The sequence below is a fragment of the Fukomys damarensis genome, unplaced genomic scaffold (assembly GCF_012274545.1).
Source record: "Fukomys damarensis isolate Sample0158 unplaced genomic scaffold, DMR_v1.0_HiC HiC_scaffold_31, whole genome shotgun sequence".
NCBI classification, from domain to species: Eukaryota; Metazoa; Chordata; class Mammalia; order Rodentia; family Bathyergidae; genus Fukomys; species Fukomys damarensis.
In genome coordinates this window covers 18,550,372-18,573,555 of record NW_022900943.1, presented here as the reverse complement: position 1 = coordinate 18,573,555, position 23,184 = coordinate 18,550,372, and the positions used below count along the sequence as shown (strand labels likewise).

The following is a 23,184-nucleotide window of genomic DNA, read 5'->3' as shown; positions in this document are numbered from 1 at the left end:
GTGTGTGTGTGTGTGTGTGTGTGTGTGTGTGTGTGTAGGGTAGAAGTGGCAGCAGCTGCAGAATGGGAACAGAGAAAGAGGCATACTGTAGGATTCAGTCCTGTGAAGCAGGAAGCTCTTGATCTTTCTTCAGTTAACAAAGCATCAATTTCATCCAATGTGTTTGGAAGATCTTGAAAAGCCTAAAGTAAAAAAGAAATGTCTATCATTAGATACTGTAGCGAAAATAATTCCAATCAAATAGTTAAAGAAAAATTATCTGCTAAATATCTACTGTCAATCAACAGCATGCTAGCACACAACGATTCAAAGGAATTATAAACATGGTCTTTTACTTCAAAGAGCTTATATGTTAAAAGAAAACAAAATGTATACATTGAACAACACCTTAAGGCAATGTAATGGTGTTGAATATCAAAATAAGCACTACATATCAGCTAGGCTATGAAACTTAGAGAAAGGAAGTATCAGTTCATGCTGCAGGGGTTAAGAGAAACCAAAGGCCCAGAACTCATTTCTGAGCCTTAAAGCAACTGGCTAGAGAAAAGTAAGTCAGAGGACAGATTGAAGCTTGGAAAAAAGAGCACTGCATACCATGGGGGGTGAGGAGTTGTGTCCATTTGGAATGGTGGGTACTTGCTGAATTGGTAGAATGGGTCCAGAATATGTGGGGCATTGAAAGAGAGCAAGAAGTTAGAACTTTATACTATACTTATGAAGGACTACAAAAGCATCCTACGAATCCAATTATTTTGACAGGATTTTATCATCAGACTATCTTCTGGATCCTTTTCTGTAAAGGGAGGCAAGAGGTACACTGTTTTGCCTAGCATAACCTGCAAAATCCATATAATAAAGGTACAAAATGAATCTAGAAGACCTAAAAATGATTCTAACACACTGTATTAATGTCTTAATCTCCTATCTTTTAAAACAACTTTTACAATGTAATCCAACTTCTATAGATCTTTAGATATTTATGAAAATCTCATTTTCCACTCAGCTTGATTTTATGTGCCTGGCAAGTACTATGTAAGTACTTGACGTCCTAACCTGACTCTAACAGATAGCTTTAAATCAGGGCAGGGAAACAGACTCTTCATTTCATTCACCTTACCCACCACTTTAAGCAAAGCTGTTTCTCTCAATCATCTCCATTGAAGCAAATAGTATCAGTATTCGGGTGAAAAAATTAGAGGTTCTATCTTTTATCCTTCATCTCAAATCCATAAATTTTGCTGGCTTTTTATTAAAGGGTACTTAAATCAATCAACCTCTCTCTGTGCTGTGCTACCACGCTAATCCACGTCATCATCATCTCTTCCCCTCTTGAAATCAAAACCAACCCTCTAAATGGTCTCCGCTGCTCCCACTCTTGAATCTCTATTCTCCATAGGAAGGTACAGCACTCTTTTGTAAACCAAACATAACACCACTTTTTGTTTAAACTCCTCCAGTGGATTCCATCTCAAAAATAATACAATCCACACTTTTTGTATGGTCTAGAAGAACTTTTGTGTTTGGATTATAATTTTTAGCCCTACTAAGGTTTCTTCTATCATGCCAAATATACTACCATCTCAGGCACTTCGTATGAGCTGTTTTCTCTGCCTGGAATATTTTTCCTTCACATCCTCAATTGACCGATTTCTTCTCTTCAAGCACAACTTATCTAAAATATTATCTTCTCAAAGGTGTTATCACGAACCAGCTTCCCATCCTTGTCATTCTAATCCCTGAGCTTGTTTTATTTTTGTTCTTAACATCTCTTGCTATTTGACAGTATCTATTTTGCTTTATGTGTTTGTCTGCCCCCATCCTCCAGATAGGAATATAAAGAAGTATGTCTTGTTCAATGTGTCAGATAGCAGGTAATCCATATATATTTAAATGATTATATTACCTTCTGATCTTCTTTTAAAAAGAGTATGACTTATCAAGGATTATCAAGTTATTTCTTAAAATAATTAGTATAGTTATTACATTAGTATTTATTTTATAAAAACACAATGTATTTTGGAGAAGTTCTAGTATATAGAAACAATAAGCCCTTTGATTAGTTTTATAAATTTCTACTGAATTCCTAATATGTAACCAGTTAAATCCATCCTCCATGGTTTCTGTGTCTTATATAATAAAACCCTTGAGGATTTTGCAGTTATAATCCAAATGAGTCTTTTTTGCTATCATTTTTATCTTTAGTGGACATTTAAATTACTTATTGAAATAGATAAATTTCAAATTAAGATTCCAAAAAGTCATACAAATACTAGCTATTTAAAAACTCATTTTGTAACTTGATTTTGACATTTTGAATACACCTGTAGAAAGGTAACATCCCTGTTAAAGCCTAGATACATGGGGTATACAACTAATGGGGGAAATTATACTAAAGGGTAGAAGCTCCTAACTTTTTTGATTGATGTCAGCCTGTTCAATACCATATAAGTAAAAAATAGCTTTTCCTTCTTTTCTTTATGGACAGATGTTAATTTAAAGACTCAGCTCCCAATGAACCCAACTTAAACACCCTCGTTTCAAGAAAAACATATTTACTTTGCTGTTGTTTTTCTAAATATCACCCTTATTAATATTCCTCTTATGTATCACTCATATGATGTTTCTATGAAATACTACATTCCCTTTAGAGGGAAAAGCCCACTCATTGTAGGAATGAATATTAAGGAACCAGTAATTTTTAAATGTAATTCCTATGTCTTCAGACTTTTAGTACTAAGAAGTAAGACTCACTAGTATCACATTTGAATAGAAAAAGCAAAATTACTTTAATACATATTCAGTTTAAAAATAGGAGGGAAATCCCCTATTTTTATTAACATGTTTCTCATAGCCTATTATAAGGCTTAAATTACTCTAGGCTTAAAAATAATGTGTCTGGCAACTGTGACATTATATATTTTTTATACTTACTGTCTGATATTCTCGAGGAACAGTCTGCTGTGCACCCAGGTTACATACTTGCCTAGCTCTCTTCATAAGTTCCTTGCACTTCTGCAATAATCGTTGCCTATTGTCATCCAACTCAATAAAATGTTGCTATTAACAAGAAAAAATAGTTTGAAAATTTGAATGTTACTGTTAAATCAGAAGGTTGTATTATTAAACCACCACATATCAATAAATTACTAAATGTTGATTATGATATAACCCAATCATTTCAGCCATATCTCAAATCAAGACTGCTTTTATTATAAAGGTTAAATTTCAATTTAAACTTTAATTCTATCAGCACACTAGTAACTTGGCACTTCTCTAATATGCAAGAACTATGAAATTTAAATTTAATTGCCTTTTTATGAAAGTTTAATTCAGTTATATTAGGTATTAATTATACCCTAATGAAATGTGAAAAAACACACTACTTAGCCTTCATATCAGAAAATCCAGCACTCAGATATGAACCTTTACATTGTGGCTGCTAGTTTTTCGAGGGCGTTTTATATGTAGTTATCATCTTTTCATGGATCTATTAATTCCTTCATCCAACAATTACTGAGAACCTATTATGTGCCAGTATTATATTCTGTATTAAGCATAGAAAGGTGAATATGAAAAAAGATACACAGAATCATTACGATAACAGAAACAGGTACTACTTTCTGAATGTTTATGTATCTTGGCTAGGTGCTTCACATATATTATACCTTTTGTTTCTCCCAAAAATGTACCAATAACATTACCTCCATTTCACAGGCTGGGGGGAAAAAGGGCTGAAATCTGTCCAAGCTCACACCTTTATTTAGAGGCTGTCATGATTTACATCCATGACTGCTTAGGGTACACGTTTTTTCATTAGAGTATAATGCTTACAAAGGGGGTAGACTGTACAGAGAAAGTAAATGGGAGAAGGGGACACAGCAAAATCAGAGTGGTCATAGACTCTATGACAAAAGAACAGTTTTAAAGAATACTGAAGAAAACAGTAGCAGAAGGCAGTATGACTATAAATAGAAAGGTATGAAAGACTCAAAGACATGCTTTTTTAAGGGACAAGTAATTTAATATGGTTAAAAAAGAGGATTTCCTCCTCCTACATCACAGCACTGGCGAATGAACCCAGGGTCTTCACAGGGAGCTACATGCACAGTCTTTACTTTTTATTTTTAAGACAAGATCTTAAGTTGTTACACTGCCCAGGCTGGGCTCAAACTTGCAATCTTCCTGTGTTGGCCCCCAAGAATGTTGGGATTATAGGTATGCACTATCATGCCCAGCCAATGGAGAAGAATTATTAAGGATGTAAAAGATCAGAGTTGGTCAAAGGCTAGACTAAAGTTTCATGAGATGAGGAGGGAATCTGATCTACTGGATGCCTTTTGCATACCAACTATTATTACAACTATTACTACATATGTTAATTTGTTTCATGACCATTATAGTCTTTTGAAATGTGTTATCTCTCTTTTCAGATATGGTTGAGTTATTAGGAGTCTCGACTAAGGTTACAGAACCTTAGTGAACAGGTTTCTATGAAAAAAAGAACAAGTATCTTACTCTTTCCACTAAACTTCAAACTAGTCTGCATAAAAAGCACCTTGTGGTAGGGAGTTGATGCACTAGCCACATCCCAGATCTATTTGAGAAATAGATCTCTGAGGATGGGGTTTGGGCATTTCTATTATTAACAAGTTATCTGGATGATTTTTATGCATACAACTTTGATAGCAAATTTATTAAATCAAGACAATAGGAACAGTAAAGGGATATATACTGGACTGAAAATACAAACAAGCTTTTATATTAATAATTTAATATTATGGTTGCCTTTAATAAATTCCTCAGTCCCCGATACAAAAGAAAATCTTAAGTTGTTATCTGCAGATGCTAACTTTGGACTATATAATCTTGTTTTCTTTTAAATTTATGTATGTATGTATGTATGTATGTATGTATGTATGTACGTATGCATGTATGTATTATTTTACTACAGGCAGAATATATTCTTTTTGTAAACTACTCAAACAATGCCTGACCTGTACAGTTATGAAATGAAAATTTTTTACAACCATTAATAGTTTGGAGTACTATTATTTCAATCTCTCTTTTTTCTTTTGGCACCGGGGATGGAACTCGGGTCCTTGCGCTTGCAAGACAGGCGGCGGTCAATCTCTTTTTCATGTTATGTGTATTCTTATAAACATTTTACCTATTCACATAAAAAATAATTGGACCGTATCAGTTCATTTTTCTGTGAGTTGTTCAATTAATAATGTACCTCTGTGTTTTTCCGTGTTCAGGAGATATGTAGTATACCATTTGTTTATGAATGGACACAGTATTTCATAGACTGAATATACCTCAGTTTATTGAACTTATTAATTAACATTTAAGTTGTTTCAATTTTTCAGTGTTATAGGCAATGTTGCATTGAAGATCGTTTTGGAGATGAGTAAAACTTCTTTATAACAGTCTTGTAGAATTGGAACTGCTGGCTCAAGGGGCATGTGCATTGTAAGTTTTGATAACTTCTGTTACACTGCCCTCTAAAAAAGGCTTATCAGTGAACCATCTCATCCCAGGATGTAAGAGCTTATTTTCCCCATTTTAATCATCACTCATAGAAGACAGAATTCCCTTTTCTGTGATCCTCTTATTTTAAGCAAAATCTTTTACAAGTCTTTGGCTACGCTGTTGGAGTTCATTATAATTAAAAATGCTACTTTTGTTTTAAATTTATTTAAATGATCAGATTATTCTTCACTGTAATTGAACGCTTATTCCCCAAAATACTGAATTTTTAATTGTTTACTTTTAAATAAGTTTCTTGGGTGGGGGATTTAGCTCAGTGGTTCTGCCGCTTGCCTTGCCAGCACAAGGACCTGAGTTCGATCCCTGGTACCAAAAAAAAAAAAAAAAAAATTAAATAAGTTTTTTTTTTCTCTTAGAATTATTTTGTTCTTAGCTGGAGACCTATAGTGAAAGGATGACGTGGAAAGCTGAAGACTTCAAAACTAGGCAAATATTCTGTCAAGATTTTATATCCAGCTCTGACCCACTTAAAATTTTTAAGTTCATCTCTAATACAGGATTTAAAATTTTCTATAAGTAGCTATCATTTTGCTACCAATATAGCCTTTAAGGTGTGCATGGCCTTTGACCTAGAATTGTCTTCAAGGAATTTATCCTAACCATGTAAGTGTTCATAAAAATGTGTATTTACAAATATACATTGTTCATAAAAGTGAAAAAATGGGGAACAATTACCTAAATGTCTATGAGGAGATCACAATAATACAGCCCTGTGATGGCATATTACATATTTATAGTAATGTTAGAATACTTTATAAAAGTGGGTGAGGTGGCACAGGCCTGTAATCCCAACACTCGAGGCTGAGGCAGGATTGCTGAGAGCTTGAGGCTAACCTGGACTACAGAGTAATTTCAAGGCCAGCCTGAAATGCATAGTGAGACCCTACTTTATGACTAGAAAAAAAATTTGTAAGTCATAATGGTCATTTTAATTCCATTTTCTAAAAGTGCCCCAAGTAATGGAAATATATAACAAAATTTAATAGTAGGTGTATCTGGTGATGATTCTATAATATTTTTTTTTCTTTGTATATTAAGTAAGCCCACAAGGGAAATATAATCAGGGCAAAACTTTTAAAAATTTTCTCTTATCAAATTATCTTAATCTTTATTTTATGAAAAGCAAAGTTCAATGGACTGTTTTTTTGGTTTTTTTTTTTTTTTGAGACAGGGTCTCACTATGTAGGTGAGGCTGATCTGGAACTCACTATGTAGCCCAGGCTGGTCTCAAACTCACAGCGATCCTGCTGCCTCAGCCTCCCGAGTGCTGGGATTACAGGCGTGCACCACCACGCCCGGCCAATGGACTGGTTCTTGACATGTATCAGATGGAAATATTTGAGCTCTGGTGAAAGTGAAGGGTCTGACAGTGAGAAGTCACCTGCAGGTACAGAAGAGGAAGAAGAAAAAGAAAGAAGCCATCTTAGTAGATGATGATGAATCATGCAAAAAAAGTGGCTTTCCAAACCATCCCAAACCTTCCAAACCATTTAGAGCATGTGCTCTAAATGAACAGTATTCATATTACATGGTATGCTGTGGTTGCTTACATCGTGATGTGAATTTTTAAATGTAACTGAGCTTGTATTCTGAGAAGTAACTTCTATTTCTATTTTTCTCAAATAATAACCCAATTTAAAGGCCAAGGATCAGGATCTTACTTTCATTCTACCTGGTATGCATACTGATACTTTCTCACTTAATAGGGACTCACCCTTTATCTCTTCTCACAGATGAGTGAGTTTATTCAAGTATTTCTATTCTGGCCAGGCACAATGGCACATGTATAATCCTAGTTACTTGCAGTGAGGTACTGAGTCAGGAGAATGACAAGGTGGAGGTCAGCCTGTGCAACTTAGCAAGGCCTTGTCTCAAAGCAAAAAAAGGCTGGACATGTAACTCCCTAGGTTCAATTACCAAAACTGTTAGAAAAAGAAAACAAGACAAAGCCCTTCTTTTTCTTTAATTTTTTTCCTTCTCTTTTAAGTTATAATATTCCCGAAGTGCTACCTTTAAGTAAGTTAACTGGGAAGGCCTTACTGCTTGACCATAAACAACATTTATCAAGCAGTAACCTAGCAGGACTTTAACTTTTTAGAAATGAGTACTTGTAAAAAATTTCTGAAACTAAAGTACTGACTAGATATACTTAGACTAGTAAGAGATTTATATGGAGTTTTCTTATCCAAGAGTAACCTTTTTTGGTACCGGAGATCAAACTCAGGTCCTTCTGCTTGCGAGGCAGGCGCCGGAACCACTGAGCTAAATCCACAGCCCAAGAGTAACCTCTTTAAACGTGGCCTACATTAGGAAATCAGTTCTTAATCTATATATATTATGCACAATCATTAGTGAGTCTACTCAGACACTCTATTGTATCTAATTCTATGAAACTCAGATATTCTTTCGAATAGATTTAAATTTAAAGACAAGCTCCACCTATTAAGTAGGAAGAAATGAGGGGACCATCCTTCTGTAAGCATAATGTGTACAATAGAAATGTTTTAAGATCCTGAAGATTTAAGCATTCAAAAGTGCTAGTCCTCCAGGCTCCTTTTTCCTGGAAAGCAGTGCGATTGTGATGGGAAAAGCACAAGGCCAGACAGACATGGTTTCAGATCCTGCTTCTACCACTTACCTAGTGCTATCTTTCCATATCTTGCTGCCTGCACTGAAAAAGCTGCACTGATACTATATGTATGTTTCTGATGGGCTATTTTCAACAATTTAGGTAAAGCTGCTTGGTAGAATTCCTGATATCTATTATGTACTGGGTTAGAAGTTAATTCTGATCTACTTGACTCCTAGTCACCTTACTTTGCTCCCTAAGGGACACTATATGCAGTCAAATGTAAAACAAAGGACAGATCGATAGAAACTAAGCATTCCTAATGACTTTTCCTGGACTTGATAAAATAAAGCATTAAGACTTTATAGCAAAAAAGTATAACTGAGTTGTTTATTGAAGCTTCGTACTTTCAAGGACAAAACCTCATTTAATAGTTTCCTTTTGCTTGGTGTCATATGTCTAATAAAATCTTTATGAAAACACTCTTTCCATAAGTACATGTTTGTGACTTATCTCTATCTTTTCACATAGCACCTGTTTTTTATTTTATTTTTTTAACTAAAAAAATCATAAATTTGCTAATTTTGGGGAGTAGAAAAAAGGAATAATATACAAGATAATGCTAGTCATACTAATAAAAAGGCTTCCTGTACATTTCTGCTTGGACTCTAGCTTTTAATAGTTAATAGAGAATAGAAAGATACTCTGTTTAAGACATAAGAGGTTAAAAGAACAAAATTTACAAAATATCCCCCACTAACATCTCATAAAAGATTGTATCTTACAAGAAATAAGTATGCATTATCGTTTCTTTGAAAAGCAATTTTTTTTCTAGACAGGCTGTTGCTATGTGGCTCAGGCTGTCCTTCAACTTATAATCTTCCTGACTCAACCTCCCAAACTGATGGCATCAGAGGGATGTGCCACTACATCTCACTCTAAAATTATTTTTTGAAAAAGTTTAGTTGTCATGGAAGTTATACAGAAACACCTTCACATTAAACAGGAAAAAAACTTTTCTAAGAAGGCCCTCTTGTGGAAGAAGTAAGAATTAGTCATAGGATTTGTCATAACTAATTTAACTGTTCATTAAACTAAATGTCAAACAAAATAAAAATTTATTTGTATGAACAGAATTAAGCTCTAGGTAGTAAGAACTTTTATTAAAACATGAGCTTTAAATTAATATATCTCTTCCTCAATTTTCTTTTAATACAAAATTAGCATCTAGTTTAATCTCAAGCTGATTTCAAATTAAAATAAATCTTAGTTATCATAATACATATTTTAAAATACAAAAGTAATCATTTTAAAATGCCAACTTGAAAATTTAATGTCAAATTTGAAATTTAGAAAACAGTGGTTTTTAATCAACTTTTTAATACACAGTTATAAATTTCAAATTTAATTGTAATCTAATTGTAAAAAATGAAACATTGGCAGTTTGAACATGCCTAATCTGAAAACCTGAAATCCAAAATCTGGAATTTTCTGAGCAATGAATGACACCAAAAAACGGAAAATTTCAGACTTTACCTCATAAGTCAAAACACAAGTGTACTAGACACATTATATAAAATTACCTTTAGACTATGTGCATGAGGTGTACATAAAACATAAATAAATTCTGTATTTAGACTTGGATCCCTTCCCCTATAGATCTCATTATGCATTACCAAATATTCCAAAATCTTTTGCCACTAGACATTTTTTTGCATTTTGTAGAACTGTGTATAAATAACCATGTAGCTTGTAATTTTTTTTTTTTGGTCTGGCCTCTTCTCTGTTAAGCATAACTGAACTTCATTCATGTTGTATCAATACCTCATTTCTTTTTGTGGCAGAGTAATATTCCATTGTGTGGATATACCACAATTTGTCTAGCTACTCAAATGCTGTTAAGCACTTATTTCTAGTTTTTTAGCTTTTACAAAGAAAGTCACTACATAATCATTTTGCAGTTTTCTGTAGACATATGCTTTCATTTCTCTTGTGTAGAACCTACAGTAGAATGGCTAGATTGAATGGCAGGTGTATGTTTATTTTTCCAAAATGACTATATACTTGAAGTTTCCACCAGAAATATAAAAAACTTCCAGTTCTACCTAATCCTCTCCCTGTTGTTTGATATGGTCAATTTTCCTACATTTTCAGCATTCTATCGGTACTACAGGAAGGAGTACCCTGTGACTTTGAAGTTGGGCATCTTTTCATAAGCTTATCTACTATCTGTACACTTTTCTCAGTATGTTAAAATCTTTGGCCCACTTTCTGACCAGTTTGTTGGTCTCTGCATTACAAAAGTTTTTTAAAGTTACCACAGGGTCATAAATTTTTTTTTATATAAAGGTCAGTACATAAATATTTTAAGTTTTGAAGGTTATACAGTTTCTGAAAAAAATCTTTAAAAAATTTTTCTGAAAAATCCAAAAACTATTCCTAGCTCATTAAAAAATAAGGTTTTCAGCTGACACTGGGACCACAAGCATAGCCCCCTTGGTCTAGATACAAGTTCTTGGTTGGGTATGTTTTACAAATATGTGTACTCTCCCAATTTGTAGCTTATCTTTTCTTAAGTATTTACTAAAAAGCAAGTTTTTAAGTTTTGATGAAATACAATGACTTTTTCTAAAACTCTGTGCATTCTGTACTCTATTTACGAAATCTTCATCCCACCCATGGTCATAAAAACTTTCTCTTACGTTTATTCAAAGCTTTGTAGCTTTAGATCTTAATGTTTGACTTATTTGTATGTAGTATGAGGTAAGGGATAGGCTTCATTTTTACACATGACTCAATTGTTAGAAAGATTATTCCTTTTCCATTGAATTGCCTGGGCATTTCAGCCAAAAGACAACTGACTATGTATGCGAATGTACTAGATTCTCTCTAATAAAGAGTAGATCTAAAAATGTTCCCCAAAAGTCTCGCACTTGGAAATGGAGCCTAGTCAGAAGAGGGCACTGGGCAAACTGTACCACCAGTGAGTGGTACATGCATGACTCTATCAGGCATACTGCATCACTCAACCACACTGCTCTATGCCACCAGATGAGACAGTCACGTCTGTGCTACCAGTGATTCGGAGCTGCTTGGTGGCGAGACATACAAACTATGGCCCTGCTGTGAACATGTTACTGCTGGAGGAAATTTGAAGGCAGCCCAATATTCAGGCTATGGCTTTGGTACTGCTGGCTGCTTTTAGCCAAACTATTTAAGTCCTAGACTTACGAATATTTGAGTTACAAACTTGCACAGGTACACTATATAAGACTCACGTTGTTGGCTTACAATTCTCCCAGAATGGAACACGTTCATAAATCAGGGATTTTCTGTACAGTGAGAATCAGGAGCAAATGGCAGATTTGAATAATTTGAAAAGTTCATAGTTTCACCAAAAAAGGAAGTATATGCAAACTTAGGAGAAAGGAGAGTGTGGTTTCTGAAAAGATCAGCATTAAAAAGAAGCCAAATACTTTGTACAGGAACAAGAGGAAAGATGCCTTGAGGACACCTCAGATCAGCAAGATCCCACCTGTAAGAGGCACAAGTGTGCAAAACTTCTTACTGAAGAAACACAGACAGTGAGTGGAGCATGCCCACAAAGGCACCATGTGGGCTGCCATCAGCAAGGCCATGGGGTGAGGCTGCCTAAGCCCTTTGGAGTTCACGTCTTACAACTTGCCCCAGGTGCTGGACACACAGCTATAGGATTGAATGTTTGCTACGTTGGGTTTGGAGTTAGATTGGATCCACTCCTTTTTATTCCTCTATTACTTTTTTGGAATGAGAATGATTATACTGTGCCACTGTTATGCTGAAAGTGTTTTAACTTTCTTTTTGATTTTTACAGGGGCTTGCATCTAACAGTCTGCCTTGAGTCTCAGAGGAGATCTGTATTTCAGCAATATTGTACATGTTAAGACTCTGGCAGCTCCTAGATGGACTAAATGTACATTGCACACTGAAGACTTTTCCGGGCCAGGGGCAGAATGCTATAGGTTCAATCTAAAATGTCTCCTAAAAGTCTCACATTCAGAGAGTAAGAAGTTCCATGTTTCTGGAATCTCCAACCTCCTAGGAACTCTACTCCACTTTTGGCTTTACTCTCACAGCTTTATGCTAGTCCTAGCCAGGACTATAGCCCTATCATTCATTTTTGCCTGGCCTCTCAGGTTTAAGAAATCTGTGTGGAAGCCTCTGTTATCACTAACTCTTGCATTCTGCATGTCCAAGAAAGGACCATGTGGATGCACCAAGGTCAGCCACGAGCTAGTGCAGTAGCTGGGCCCCCTTAGACCATGAAATCCTCTCTTCTGCCTTCCCCTGCACTGCCTTGGAGCCGGTTGGTAAGGACTGAAACTTCTACAGACTGTGAGCCAAAGTAAAACTCTCCTCCTTTAAATTGTGCATGCTGGTACTGGTACTGTGTCTCAGGGACCAGAAAGCAACCAAGACACACCGACACTTGCATACCCATGTTTATAAAACCATAACATATAAGAGCTAAATCTTGGAAGTGGTCTGTATGTCTATAAACAGATGAATGAATAAAAATGTGCTATTTGTACACAATGCAGTCTACTCTGCCATCAAGGATGAATGAGTCATTTGTAGGAAAATGGTTATTCTTTTGAGACCATACTGTTGAAATGACACACATAAGCTTATATGAGAAACTCAAAATAAAAATAAAGAGCAAAATAAAAATAGGAAATAGGAAACTGGATCTTTTACAAAAGGGAAGGGAATCAAGAGATGGAGGGAGTTGGTGAGTGTAGGTGTGAGAGTTAACTATGTATCAACTTGAGTAAGACAATTCCAACTGATTGGCTTAACATAGTTCTGTGGGTGACTATGGATTTACTCAACCTGGGTGTGAGTGGCACCAAACAACAGGCTTGTACTGTGAATGGAATAAAACAGGGAAAAGAAGGAAGGCTTGCTTCTGTTTCTTTGGAGGGACACCTTCAATGTCTGTTTCCTTGCTTCCAGTGCAGACTCTTCAGGCTTGCAGTTCAAACCTTTTGCTTTCTTGATATAGACTCACACGAGATTCTACAGTGAGCTCCAAGCCTTCAACTTTTAATTGACATCTACAGACACCCAGTGCTCAGATAGTCCTTTTACACTTTTCTACACCTGACTCTGCAGGTAGCCACTGTAATCCTACCTTATAAACCTATATATCTTTATCTACATTTACGTATCTATATCTTATCTTAAATCTTTCTCTAGTGAGCACTGACTGATATAGACTGTGGTACCAGAAAGAGCTCTAGAGAAACAGAACCGAAAAGAAGAAATTCCTAGAGTTGGTTCTAATTTGGTAAGATGACCATAGAGGCCATGGTCTCTTCTGATAATGTGCAGAGTACTGATGATAGTCTATGGTGTTAACTGTTTAAAATAATATACACAGCCAAGAGTGGTTGTGCACCCATGTAATCCCAGCACTTGCGAGGCTGAGGCAGGAGGATTGCCATTTGTTCAAGGCCAGCCTACGCTCCATAGTGAGTTCAAAGACCAACCCGGACTACAGGTCTTTAAAATATAAAAAAAAAAAAAAAAAAAAAAAAAAAAAAAAAAAAAAATTAAGAAAGACAAAGAATACACAGTGGAGATCCATTTGATTATCCTAATCACAAACCGTGAGATTTAAGGATTTTAGAGTCTCTCCATACATGATAGTTTAAATATTTTTGGCAGAATGAGAAATAAAATGGTGGTGGCTGGTTGCTTTTAACATCTCTGGACAAATTAGTAAAGGAAAATAATGAGTTTAAAATTATACATAGAACTTCTGAAGTCTTCTGTGAAGACAAATGAAGGAAAATAAGGAGCTCAAAGATTCAAAAATCCCAGCTCCGTACACACATGTAAAGAATCTAAAAGTTGCTGAGTGTACACCAAAAGAATCTTCTCTCCTTTGGCAACAGGGCCGAGATTGCAGAAACCCAAACCCTGGCCCTCATAATTCACTCAGGTGAAATACAGTACAGTTTTTGTTTGTTTTTTGAGACAGGGTCTCACTATGTAGTTGAGACTGACCCGGAACTCACTATATATCCTAGGCTGGTCTCAAACTCACAGTGATCCTCCTGCCTCAGCCTTCCAAGTGCTGGGATTATAGGCGTGCACCACCACGCCTGGCTAATACAGTACAGTTTTAATGCTCAGCCTTGCTGAGTAATGAAGTATCTGCAGTAATGCTGAGGGAATGGATTAAAAAAGAATGGGATCCTATAAATTGAAATGGAGATGTTTGGGATTCTGAATTTAATATTATAGATTGTGGAATTGAAAAAAAAATGTTAATAGATTTGGCTGGTTGGCAGAAGTATCAAAAGATGGCAATCACAGTCCCTCAACCAGGTCCAAACTCTGAGCCAGTTTACAGACCCAGAACTCTGAATACAGGAGATGGTTGGGTACCCTTGAAGAAAGACGCAGGTGCACTACCAAAAATTTATATGGTTAGTGTTTCTCCCCTTCTTCCCTAAAGGAACCTAGGCCTTTTACAAGGGTGACTATACAATGGCAGAAGGAAAATGATCAGACATTTTAGAGACTACCAGACCTTGGCTCTGAACTAACAGTGATTCCAAGGGATCTGCAATATCTTTGCTGATCTCCAATAAGAGCAGGGGCCTTTGGAGGTCAAGTTAATGGAGTTTTAGCAAAGGTCCAATTCAAAGTGGATCTAGTAGGTCCCAAAATCCATCCCATAGTTATTTCCTGTTCCAGGATATATAATTGGGATAGACATATTTAGTACTTGGCAGAATCCTCATATTAGTTCCCTAACCTGTAATGTGAGGGCTATTACTGTTGGCAACACCAAATGGAAAAACAGTAAACCAAAAAAAATGTTGCGTCCTGGAGGGACTTGCAGAGATTAATGCCACTATTGAAGACTTAAAAGATGTAGGGTTGGTGGTTCCCACCACATATCCATTTAATTCTATTTGTCCTGTTTAGAAGAAGGATAAACATTCAACTGGTGACTCCAAATGCAGCTGCTGCATCAGATGTGACTTCCTAGCTTGAGCAAATTAACACATCTCCTCGTACTTGGTATGGAGCTACTGATTTGGCAAATGACTTCTGCTCCCTAACCTATCCATAGGGCCTCAGAAATAATTTGCTTTCAGCTGACAAGGCCAGCAATACACCTTCACTGTCCTGTAAGGAGGGGTATATAAACTCTCCAGCCCTGTATTACAGTTTAGCTCATGGGAATATTTGTCTTACTTTTTTTTTCCCCCCACTGCTGGAACAAAATACCCAATACCCATAAGTTAAAGGAGTAAGTTTATTTTAACTCACAGTTTGCAGAGGTTTCAAGGGGACACTAGATACAAGCCATAACACTCTCCCACAAGGTATCACACTGGCCCACTAATACTGGTATTATGCTGATTGGACCAGGTGAGCAGGAGGTAGCAACCACTCTGGATATGACAGTAAAGCACTTGTAAGCCAGAGGATGGGAAATAAATGCAACTAAAATTCAAGGTCCTTCTACTTAAGTAAAATTTCTAGTCCAGTGATTTGGGGCATGCAGAGATACTACTTCTAAGATGAAAGTTAAGTTGTTGCAACTGGCTCCTACTACAACCAAAAAAAAGGCACAAAGCCTAGGGAGCCTATTTGAATTTTGGGGGCAACACACTGTTCACTTAGGTGTTTTACTCCAGCCCATTTACCAAGTGACTCAGATAGCTCCTAGTTTTGAGTGGGTCCCAGAACAAAAGAAGGCTCTACAACAGGTGCATGCTGCTGCGCAGGAGGCTCTGCCACTGGGGCCATATGATCCAGCAAATCCAATGCACCTGAAGTCTCAGTGGCAGGTAGGGATGCCGCTGGGAGGCACTCACAGGTGAATCTCAGCAGAGATCTTTAGGATTTTGGAGCAAGGCTCTGCCATCATCTATAGACAATTACTCTCCCTTTGAAAAACAGCTCCTAGGCCAGACATGATGGCACACGCCTGTAATCCCAACATTTGGGAGGCTGAAGCAGGAGAACTGTCCTAAGTTTGAGGCCAGCTTGGGCAGCATAGTGAGTTCAAGGGCACAATGAGATTCTGTCTAAAAAACAAACAAACAAAATAAAACAGGGCCAGGAATTTACCTCAGTGGCACTGTGCCAATCTCCCAAGCGCAAAGTCCTGAGTTCCATCCCTAGTATAAAAAACAAAAACCAAAAATCGCCCACCTCCAAAGCTCAAAGTCTCAAGTTCAATCCCCAGTACCAAACAACAACAACAACAACAACAGCTCCAGAACACCCACAGTTCCTAGCCTGCTACTGGGCCTTATTGGAAACTGAATGCTAGACCATGGGATACTAGGTTACTGTGTGACCTGAGCTGCCCATCATGTGCTGGATATTCTCTGATCCACCAAGTCATAAAGTTATATGTCCACAGAGACAGTCCATCATTAAATGAAAGAGATAGATATGTGATCGAGCCAGAGCAGGTCCAGAGGGTGCAAGTTACATGAAGAAGTTTCCCACCTGCCTACGGTCCTACCCCTGTTACATTTATTGTCTTCTGTCTCCCAGCATGTACCTGTGGATTCATGGGGTGTATCATATGATCAGTTGGCAGAGGAAGAGAAGGTGAGGGCCTGGTTTACAGATGGTTCTGCATGTTATACAGGCACCACCTGCAAGTGGACAGCTGCCAACATTACAACTTTGTGGGCCAGGGATTTAGCTCGGTGGCACCCCACCTGCCTGGCAAGCACAAGGTCCTGAGTTTGATTGCCAGTACTGGGGGGAAAAACCACAGCTTCTGTCTAGGACACTTCTGAAGGACAGGGAGGGGAATCCTCCATAGTGGGCAGAACTTTGGGAAATGTGCCTGGTAGTACATTTTGTCTGGAAGAAAAAAAAATGACCAGATGTACGACTATTTACTGATTCATGGGTTACTGCCAAAGATCTGGATGGATAGTCAGGAACTTGGAGAGAACATGACTGGAAAATTGGAGACAAAAGTATTTAGGGATGAGGTATAGACCTCTCCATATGGGCAAAAGATGTAAAGATATTTGTATCTCATATAAACACTCACCAAAAAGTGACCTCAGCAGAAGACTTTAATAATCAAGTGGATAGGATGACCCATTCTGTAGATAGCGGTCAACTCTTTAGCCTCTTTAGCCACCCCCTTTTGCCCAGCGAGTTCATGAACAGAGCGACTGTGGAGGCAGGGAAAGAGGTTATGCATGGATTTAGCAACATGGACTCCCATTCACCAAGTCTGATCTGAGTACAGCCACTGCTGAATGTCCTATGTGCCAGCAGTAGACACCAACATTGAGACCCCAGTATGGCACCATTCCCTGAGAGGACAAGACTGTAATCTGATGGAAGGCTGATTATAAGGGACCACGTCCAACATGGAAGGGTAGTATTTTCTCCTTACTGGCACAGACATTTAATCTGGGTATAGATTTGCCTTCCCTGCCTGTACTGTTTATATCAAAACTACCATCCATGAACCTACAGAATGACTTATCCACCATTATGGTATTTCATACAGCACTGCCGCTGACAAAGAAACACATTTTACATCCAAAGAAGTAAGGTAATGAGCTAATGCTCATGGAATTTACTAGTTTTACCATGTTCTTTGCCAAGTAGAAACAGATGGATTAACAGAGGTTGAATGAGCTTTTGAAGAATCAGTTACAGAACCAGCTAGGTCATAACAGCTTACTGTGCTGGGGCAAGGGTCTTCTAAAGGCTGTACATGCTTTGAATCAGTGTCCACTATGTGGTATCATGTCTACCATAGCCAAGATTCACAGATCCATGTGGAAGTGGGAATGGTATTACTCATCATTATCCCTAGAGATCTATTACCAGAAGTTTTGATTCCTATTCCCACGACCTTATGCTCTATTGGCCTAGAAGTTTTAGTACAACAGTGGGGACAGCTTGTATCAGAAAGCATGATTCCACTGAACTGGAAGCTAAGCCATCCCCTGGTCATTTTTAGGCTCCCTGAGCCTCTTAAACAAGCTAAAAAGGGAGCTGTAGTGTTGGCAGGGGTGACTGATCCAGACAGACCATCAAGAAAAAAACTGGACTATTACTCCACAATGGAGAAAAGAAAGAATACACTTGGAATGCAGGAGATCCCTCAGGATGCCTCTTATTATTACCATGCCGTTAAGGTTAACAGGAAACTACAACAACCCATTCAGGCAGGACAACACAAGGCCCAGAATCTTCAAGAATAAAGGTAAGAGTCAGCCCACTCATACCAAGATGTGCTGAAGTGCTTGTTGAAGGCCAAGAGAATACAGAATTAGTAGAAAAAAGGTAGTTATAAATACCAGCTATGATGCTGTGATCAGCTACAGAAACAAGGATTGTAATTGTTGTCTAATATTCCTATGTAAGATAATGCTGACAAACTTAACACGGTTCATAATTATTGTTAAACCTATATATATTATAATGTTCAAGTTATGAAATGTTAGGAATAAACATCAAAAGAAAAACTTTCCTTGGTGTATTTCCAGGTGTACACAGGACAGGTGTACCATGTTAGGCATAATTATGAACTTGTCTTTGTATGTGGAGATTAAGTATGGTTTTAAAGAAATGTGTCTGGTTGTCAAGCTGACAAAGGGTGCATTGTGATGGTAAACTGCTGTGCTGTCTTGAGTAAGAAACACCCAAATGACTGGCATAGTTCTAAGTGTGACTATCACCAATCAATAGGGTTGTACACTGAATGGAATAAAAAGGTAAAGGAGGAAGGCTTGTTTCTGTTTCTTTGAAGGAGCTCCTGTCTGCCTTCACCTTGGACATCTCCTGGCTTGCAGTGTAGACCTTTCAGCCTTGCAGTACAGACTCTGGCTTCCTGATACAAACTCATATGGGACTCTACAGTTAGCTCCAGGCCTTTGACTTTTGACTGGAATCTTTGTATCTCCAGTGTACAGCCTTTCTGCATTTTCCACACCTGACCCTGAAGGTGGCAAATGAAAGCTTACCTTGTAAATCCATGTATCTATATCTATCTAGCATTAAATGTGTTACTCAAGTAAGCACTGACTGATACAGCAGGGGAAGGGGATTTTAAAAGAGAATTAAGATATGCTATGTACATGTACCAACTCCCCACAATGAATATTATCATTACCTACTGCAAATATGTACAAAAAGTGAAAAAAAATCAGATACTTAAATTTAAACACTGCATAATTTCTCTTAAGTTAGAAACCCAAAGCATAAATTATTTTAAAAGCAAAATAAAAGATAATAGGAAACATGGTCATAGATCTTTTGCAAACAGGACAAGATCTAGGGACAGAGTAGGGAGAAATGGAGGAGAAAGGGAAGTAAAAGAATTAAGATATGGTACATATCGTACCATTCTCCATGATGAATGTAATCATTATGTACTGTAATATGTACTAAAAAAAGTGTATTTCTAGTAGAGACCCCCTCATTTATTTATCTTAAATGACAGTACAAACAGGAAAAGTAGGGTAAATGCTAAATTCTTTATCACATTTTAAAATAATGAGCTAATACCCTAAATACCCTCCAAAAAGATCACCATTATTTTATCATTATAAATGTATAGATTTAGACATTTTTGATGTGTTTATATTTATTATCCCTTCACCTATACCCAACAGTTTTCATGTAGGTTCTTGAGTCCTCTTAACTGCCAAGTCATCTTTTGATTACTTTTTTCTTTCTGGTATGACAAGATGATCAATGCTCACTTATGCATATGTAAAGTTACTTATGTATACATTTCTTTCCCTGGATCTGGAATCATCCATTTCTCCAAAAAGCCTTTTGAGTAGAACATGGTATAGAAACATAATTTATGTCTTTTCAACAGATTGGGAGAAGCTTTTTGGTTTTGTTTTTTTAAGACAAAGTTTCACTATGTAGCTCAGGCTGGCCCTGGAGTCACTGTGTATAGGCATGTGCCACCATGTAAGGTGGAGTTTTCTTAAAGAAAAAATACATTAAGGGTTCATTCTCACATTTCTAATTCCAATTAAAATCTTTAAGGTTTTTATTAAGTCTTTATGTTGCATATCTAGTCTTTATGATGAAAATCCTAATACCATTAACTTATTTCCTTTACCATAAAATACTTCCAGAATAACACTACAAATATTAACACTATGATTATCTAAAACTTAAAGATTTTTTTTTTTTGGCAATTCTTTTTGTCTTTAGAATCAAATTAGGATGTGTAAAGTCATTTGGAATAATTTTTCTCTGTACAGATATAATGCTAACTCAAAACAAAGATATATTTGTTTCAATTTTGCCTTTCTATATTTGTCTTATTAAAAAATAGGGGGGATGGATGGATATGAGCAAAATAAATCGTACACACTGAAAAGGGAAACTTGGGGTCAGAGGAAAGAAGCAGGGCCTTGAGGTGCTGAAGAGTGAAGATGATCAAAGTATGCTGTGTTAAATAAAAAAGCCTTTTGAAAGGAGGGAAAAATCAAGACAACTGTATAGAAAAATACTTGTTTTGTTGGTAGATGTGTCCAAAAGAGAAAAAAATAAGATCTGTCTAAATAAGTGCAACCTTTACTCTTGTTTCCTTTTATTCCCATGCTACTTCTCAGTTTTAGTTGCTTTCATATGGGATTACTGAATATTCTACACCCAAAGGAACTACCTCCCTTTAAAGATGAGCACCTGCTGACAGCTTGATTTTTTATTTCTCTTGAGTATTCTTTTGCTAATACCAGGATAGTCTTGATGGAGCTGCTAATTTATCTCCCACTTGCACTTTGGAGTTAAGCGATATTGTATAATAAAGAATTTGACTAGCTCTTGTCACTGGCTCCTATAAACCCCTTAACACTGAGTGATAACGGTCTAAGTTATTTATGAGTGCCTTGGATCACATCTGAGTTTACACTAAGAAGATGACTCAGGAAAGATCATGGTGGACAATAATAGAAAAAGCAACCCTGTGGTTGGATTTGGAGATTCAAATCGTCACTATCACACTGCTGCCAAATCTTCTTTAGGTTTTAATTTAATGCATCATATTTCTTCCACTTCATATACTATTTCAGTATTTATTGTTTCATAGTAGGATAGTAACATAAGATTAAACTGCCAAGGTTACACAGCCACTCTTTCAATTTTAAAGTTTATTTGAGCACATGTCTCAGTCATTGAGCAGCGCCAAACCCTAGGAGTCTGACTCCAATACAGCCACTGACAGTGACTGTTTCAATTATTATTTGTTCATTAGCAGAATTCATTAAATTTATAAATGAAATAACACAACAACCATATATTGTCATAACACATGGTATGTTTCCAAACTGGCTAGAGGCTGGAATTCCAAAATAAAAATAAAGTATGAAAATCTTACCTCTGTCAGACGCAATTGTGAAGATGCGGCTACATAATCAGATTCTAATTTGTTCTTCTCAGAGATCACTGTAGTATTTTGAAGAATTAAATCTACTTTTTGCATATGCAAAGAAGTACAAATCTAGGAATAAAAACCCCAACAGTTTAGTTTTTGTTTTAGAACAAAACATAGTTTATTTTTTAAAAAACAAATCTATAAGTTATGAAAAAAATAAATTTGTACTGTGACTGGTATCTCTCAAATAGGTCTTATAAGAAAAAACTTTTAAAAGCATTTTTCTGTGTATTTATGAGGGATATCCACAGTAAAACAGTTTATGAGTTCTTTCAACCTATTTCTTACCTATAGAGAAAATGTCAACCATGCCAACTGCGACTGACAAGAAAAAGCTCTTGCTTATACAACTAAAACAGTAAAAAGGCTTAATCAAGATACTCCCTCCAATAAAGTCCTCTAAAGATATTATTTTCTTCTCTTAACAGCTATTTAAGAAATAGCTAAAATTAAGAAATACCTTACCTTTACTAGCCTTGTTAATTCAGTAACAAGTTTTGCTTTTTGAACATTTATTTCTTTAATTTTGGTATTTGCTTTTCGCTCTTCTTCTTCAAGGTTGCAAGTATCTTGTTCCATCAGCTTTAAACTGTATGACACATACAATGATGTAGAAATCAGTTAAACACAAGGACTAAACAAAAGCCTTAGGTTCACTGCAGTTTTGGGGGCTATATTTAGCAATGCTGTTGCACTTGTTGTATTAAACAATCATTTATGCAGTCAAAAAGGTTTTTTGGGTTTTTGTTTTTGAGATATATTATGTGACCAGCAGTCTGGTAATGGAATAGGCTCTGGAGTCAGAAAAGTGGCTCTGAATTTACCACTCATTAATAAGCACTAGAAGTCTGGACAAGTCATTCTTTTGAGCTTCACTTTCATCTATAAGTTACAAATAATAATGGTGATTTTTTTCTAAGAATTGTAGAGAAGATTTAAAAAGGTAATACATGTAACACATTATAGAACTAGGCCCATAACTGATTGTTGATATTTTTTATAAATAAACTAAGGCTTAGCAAAGTAAAGTGTATTTATGATCTAAAATCAGAAATATCATGCGTTAAAATACATTTATATTTCATATTTTCTACTACAAAGGAAAAAAAAGAATAAATGAGAATGAACAAGAACAACGGCTGTCGTAAAGTGTCCCAAATGATACAAAGAGTACATTGAGGAGGGAAACACAATTTTAAATAATTGTTAAAGCTAATCTAAAGAAGAATAATGTTTAATTAAACTTCATGTAGTAATAATAGGAAGCATAATTCCTAAATGGAGTAGGAACATGCAAAGAAGAAAAATATTTATAGCAGCATTCTGGATGAAGTGAATGGAGAGGGAACTAATCAGGAAGAAACCATTAGCCAAGTCACCACTGTACACCAAAGTGAATAAAGGCAGAAATGAGACAGTGAGATGGCAATGGATATTAAGTCATTTCACTGAAAAAAATTAAAAACACTATTTTATGAAGACAAAGTTTACTTTTAGACAATGGGTCAAATATAGCAGTGACACAAAAAAGGTTAGGAGTTTAAACCTGAAAAAAATTCTATGGAATCTAAATTAGACATATCTTGCATTAAGCTATTAAGGTGTGTCT

General features: G+C 36.3%; 1 protein-coding gene across 3 annotated transcripts in view; it reads right to left on the bottom strand.

The window, feature by feature from the left end:
- Positions 1-22,487, bottom strand: part of LOC104872281 (structural maintenance of chromosomes protein 5) — a 28,515-nt gene extending 6,028 nt beyond the window's left edge. For 2 of the 3 annotated variants that reach the window (XM_033757692.1, XM_010638486.3), the window contains exons 1-5: positions 22,041-22,486; positions 21,519-21,641; positions 2,932-3,057; positions 595-639; positions 87-182 (exon numbers count right to left, since the gene is read on the bottom strand). In XM_033757692.1, coding sequence (XP_033613583.1) covers positions 87-182; positions 595-639; positions 2,932-3,057; positions 21,519-21,641; positions 22,041-22,154 — 504 coding nt within the window. In that variant the 5' untranslated portion in view covers positions 22,155-22,486. Of the gene's footprint in view, positions 1-86; positions 183-594; positions 640-2,931; positions 3,058-21,518; positions 21,642-22,040 lie in introns of all 3 variants that reach the window. The other variant, XM_033757693.1, reaches the window with a different exon arrangement.
- Between the last annotated feature and the right edge of the window lie 697 nt (positions 22,488-23,184).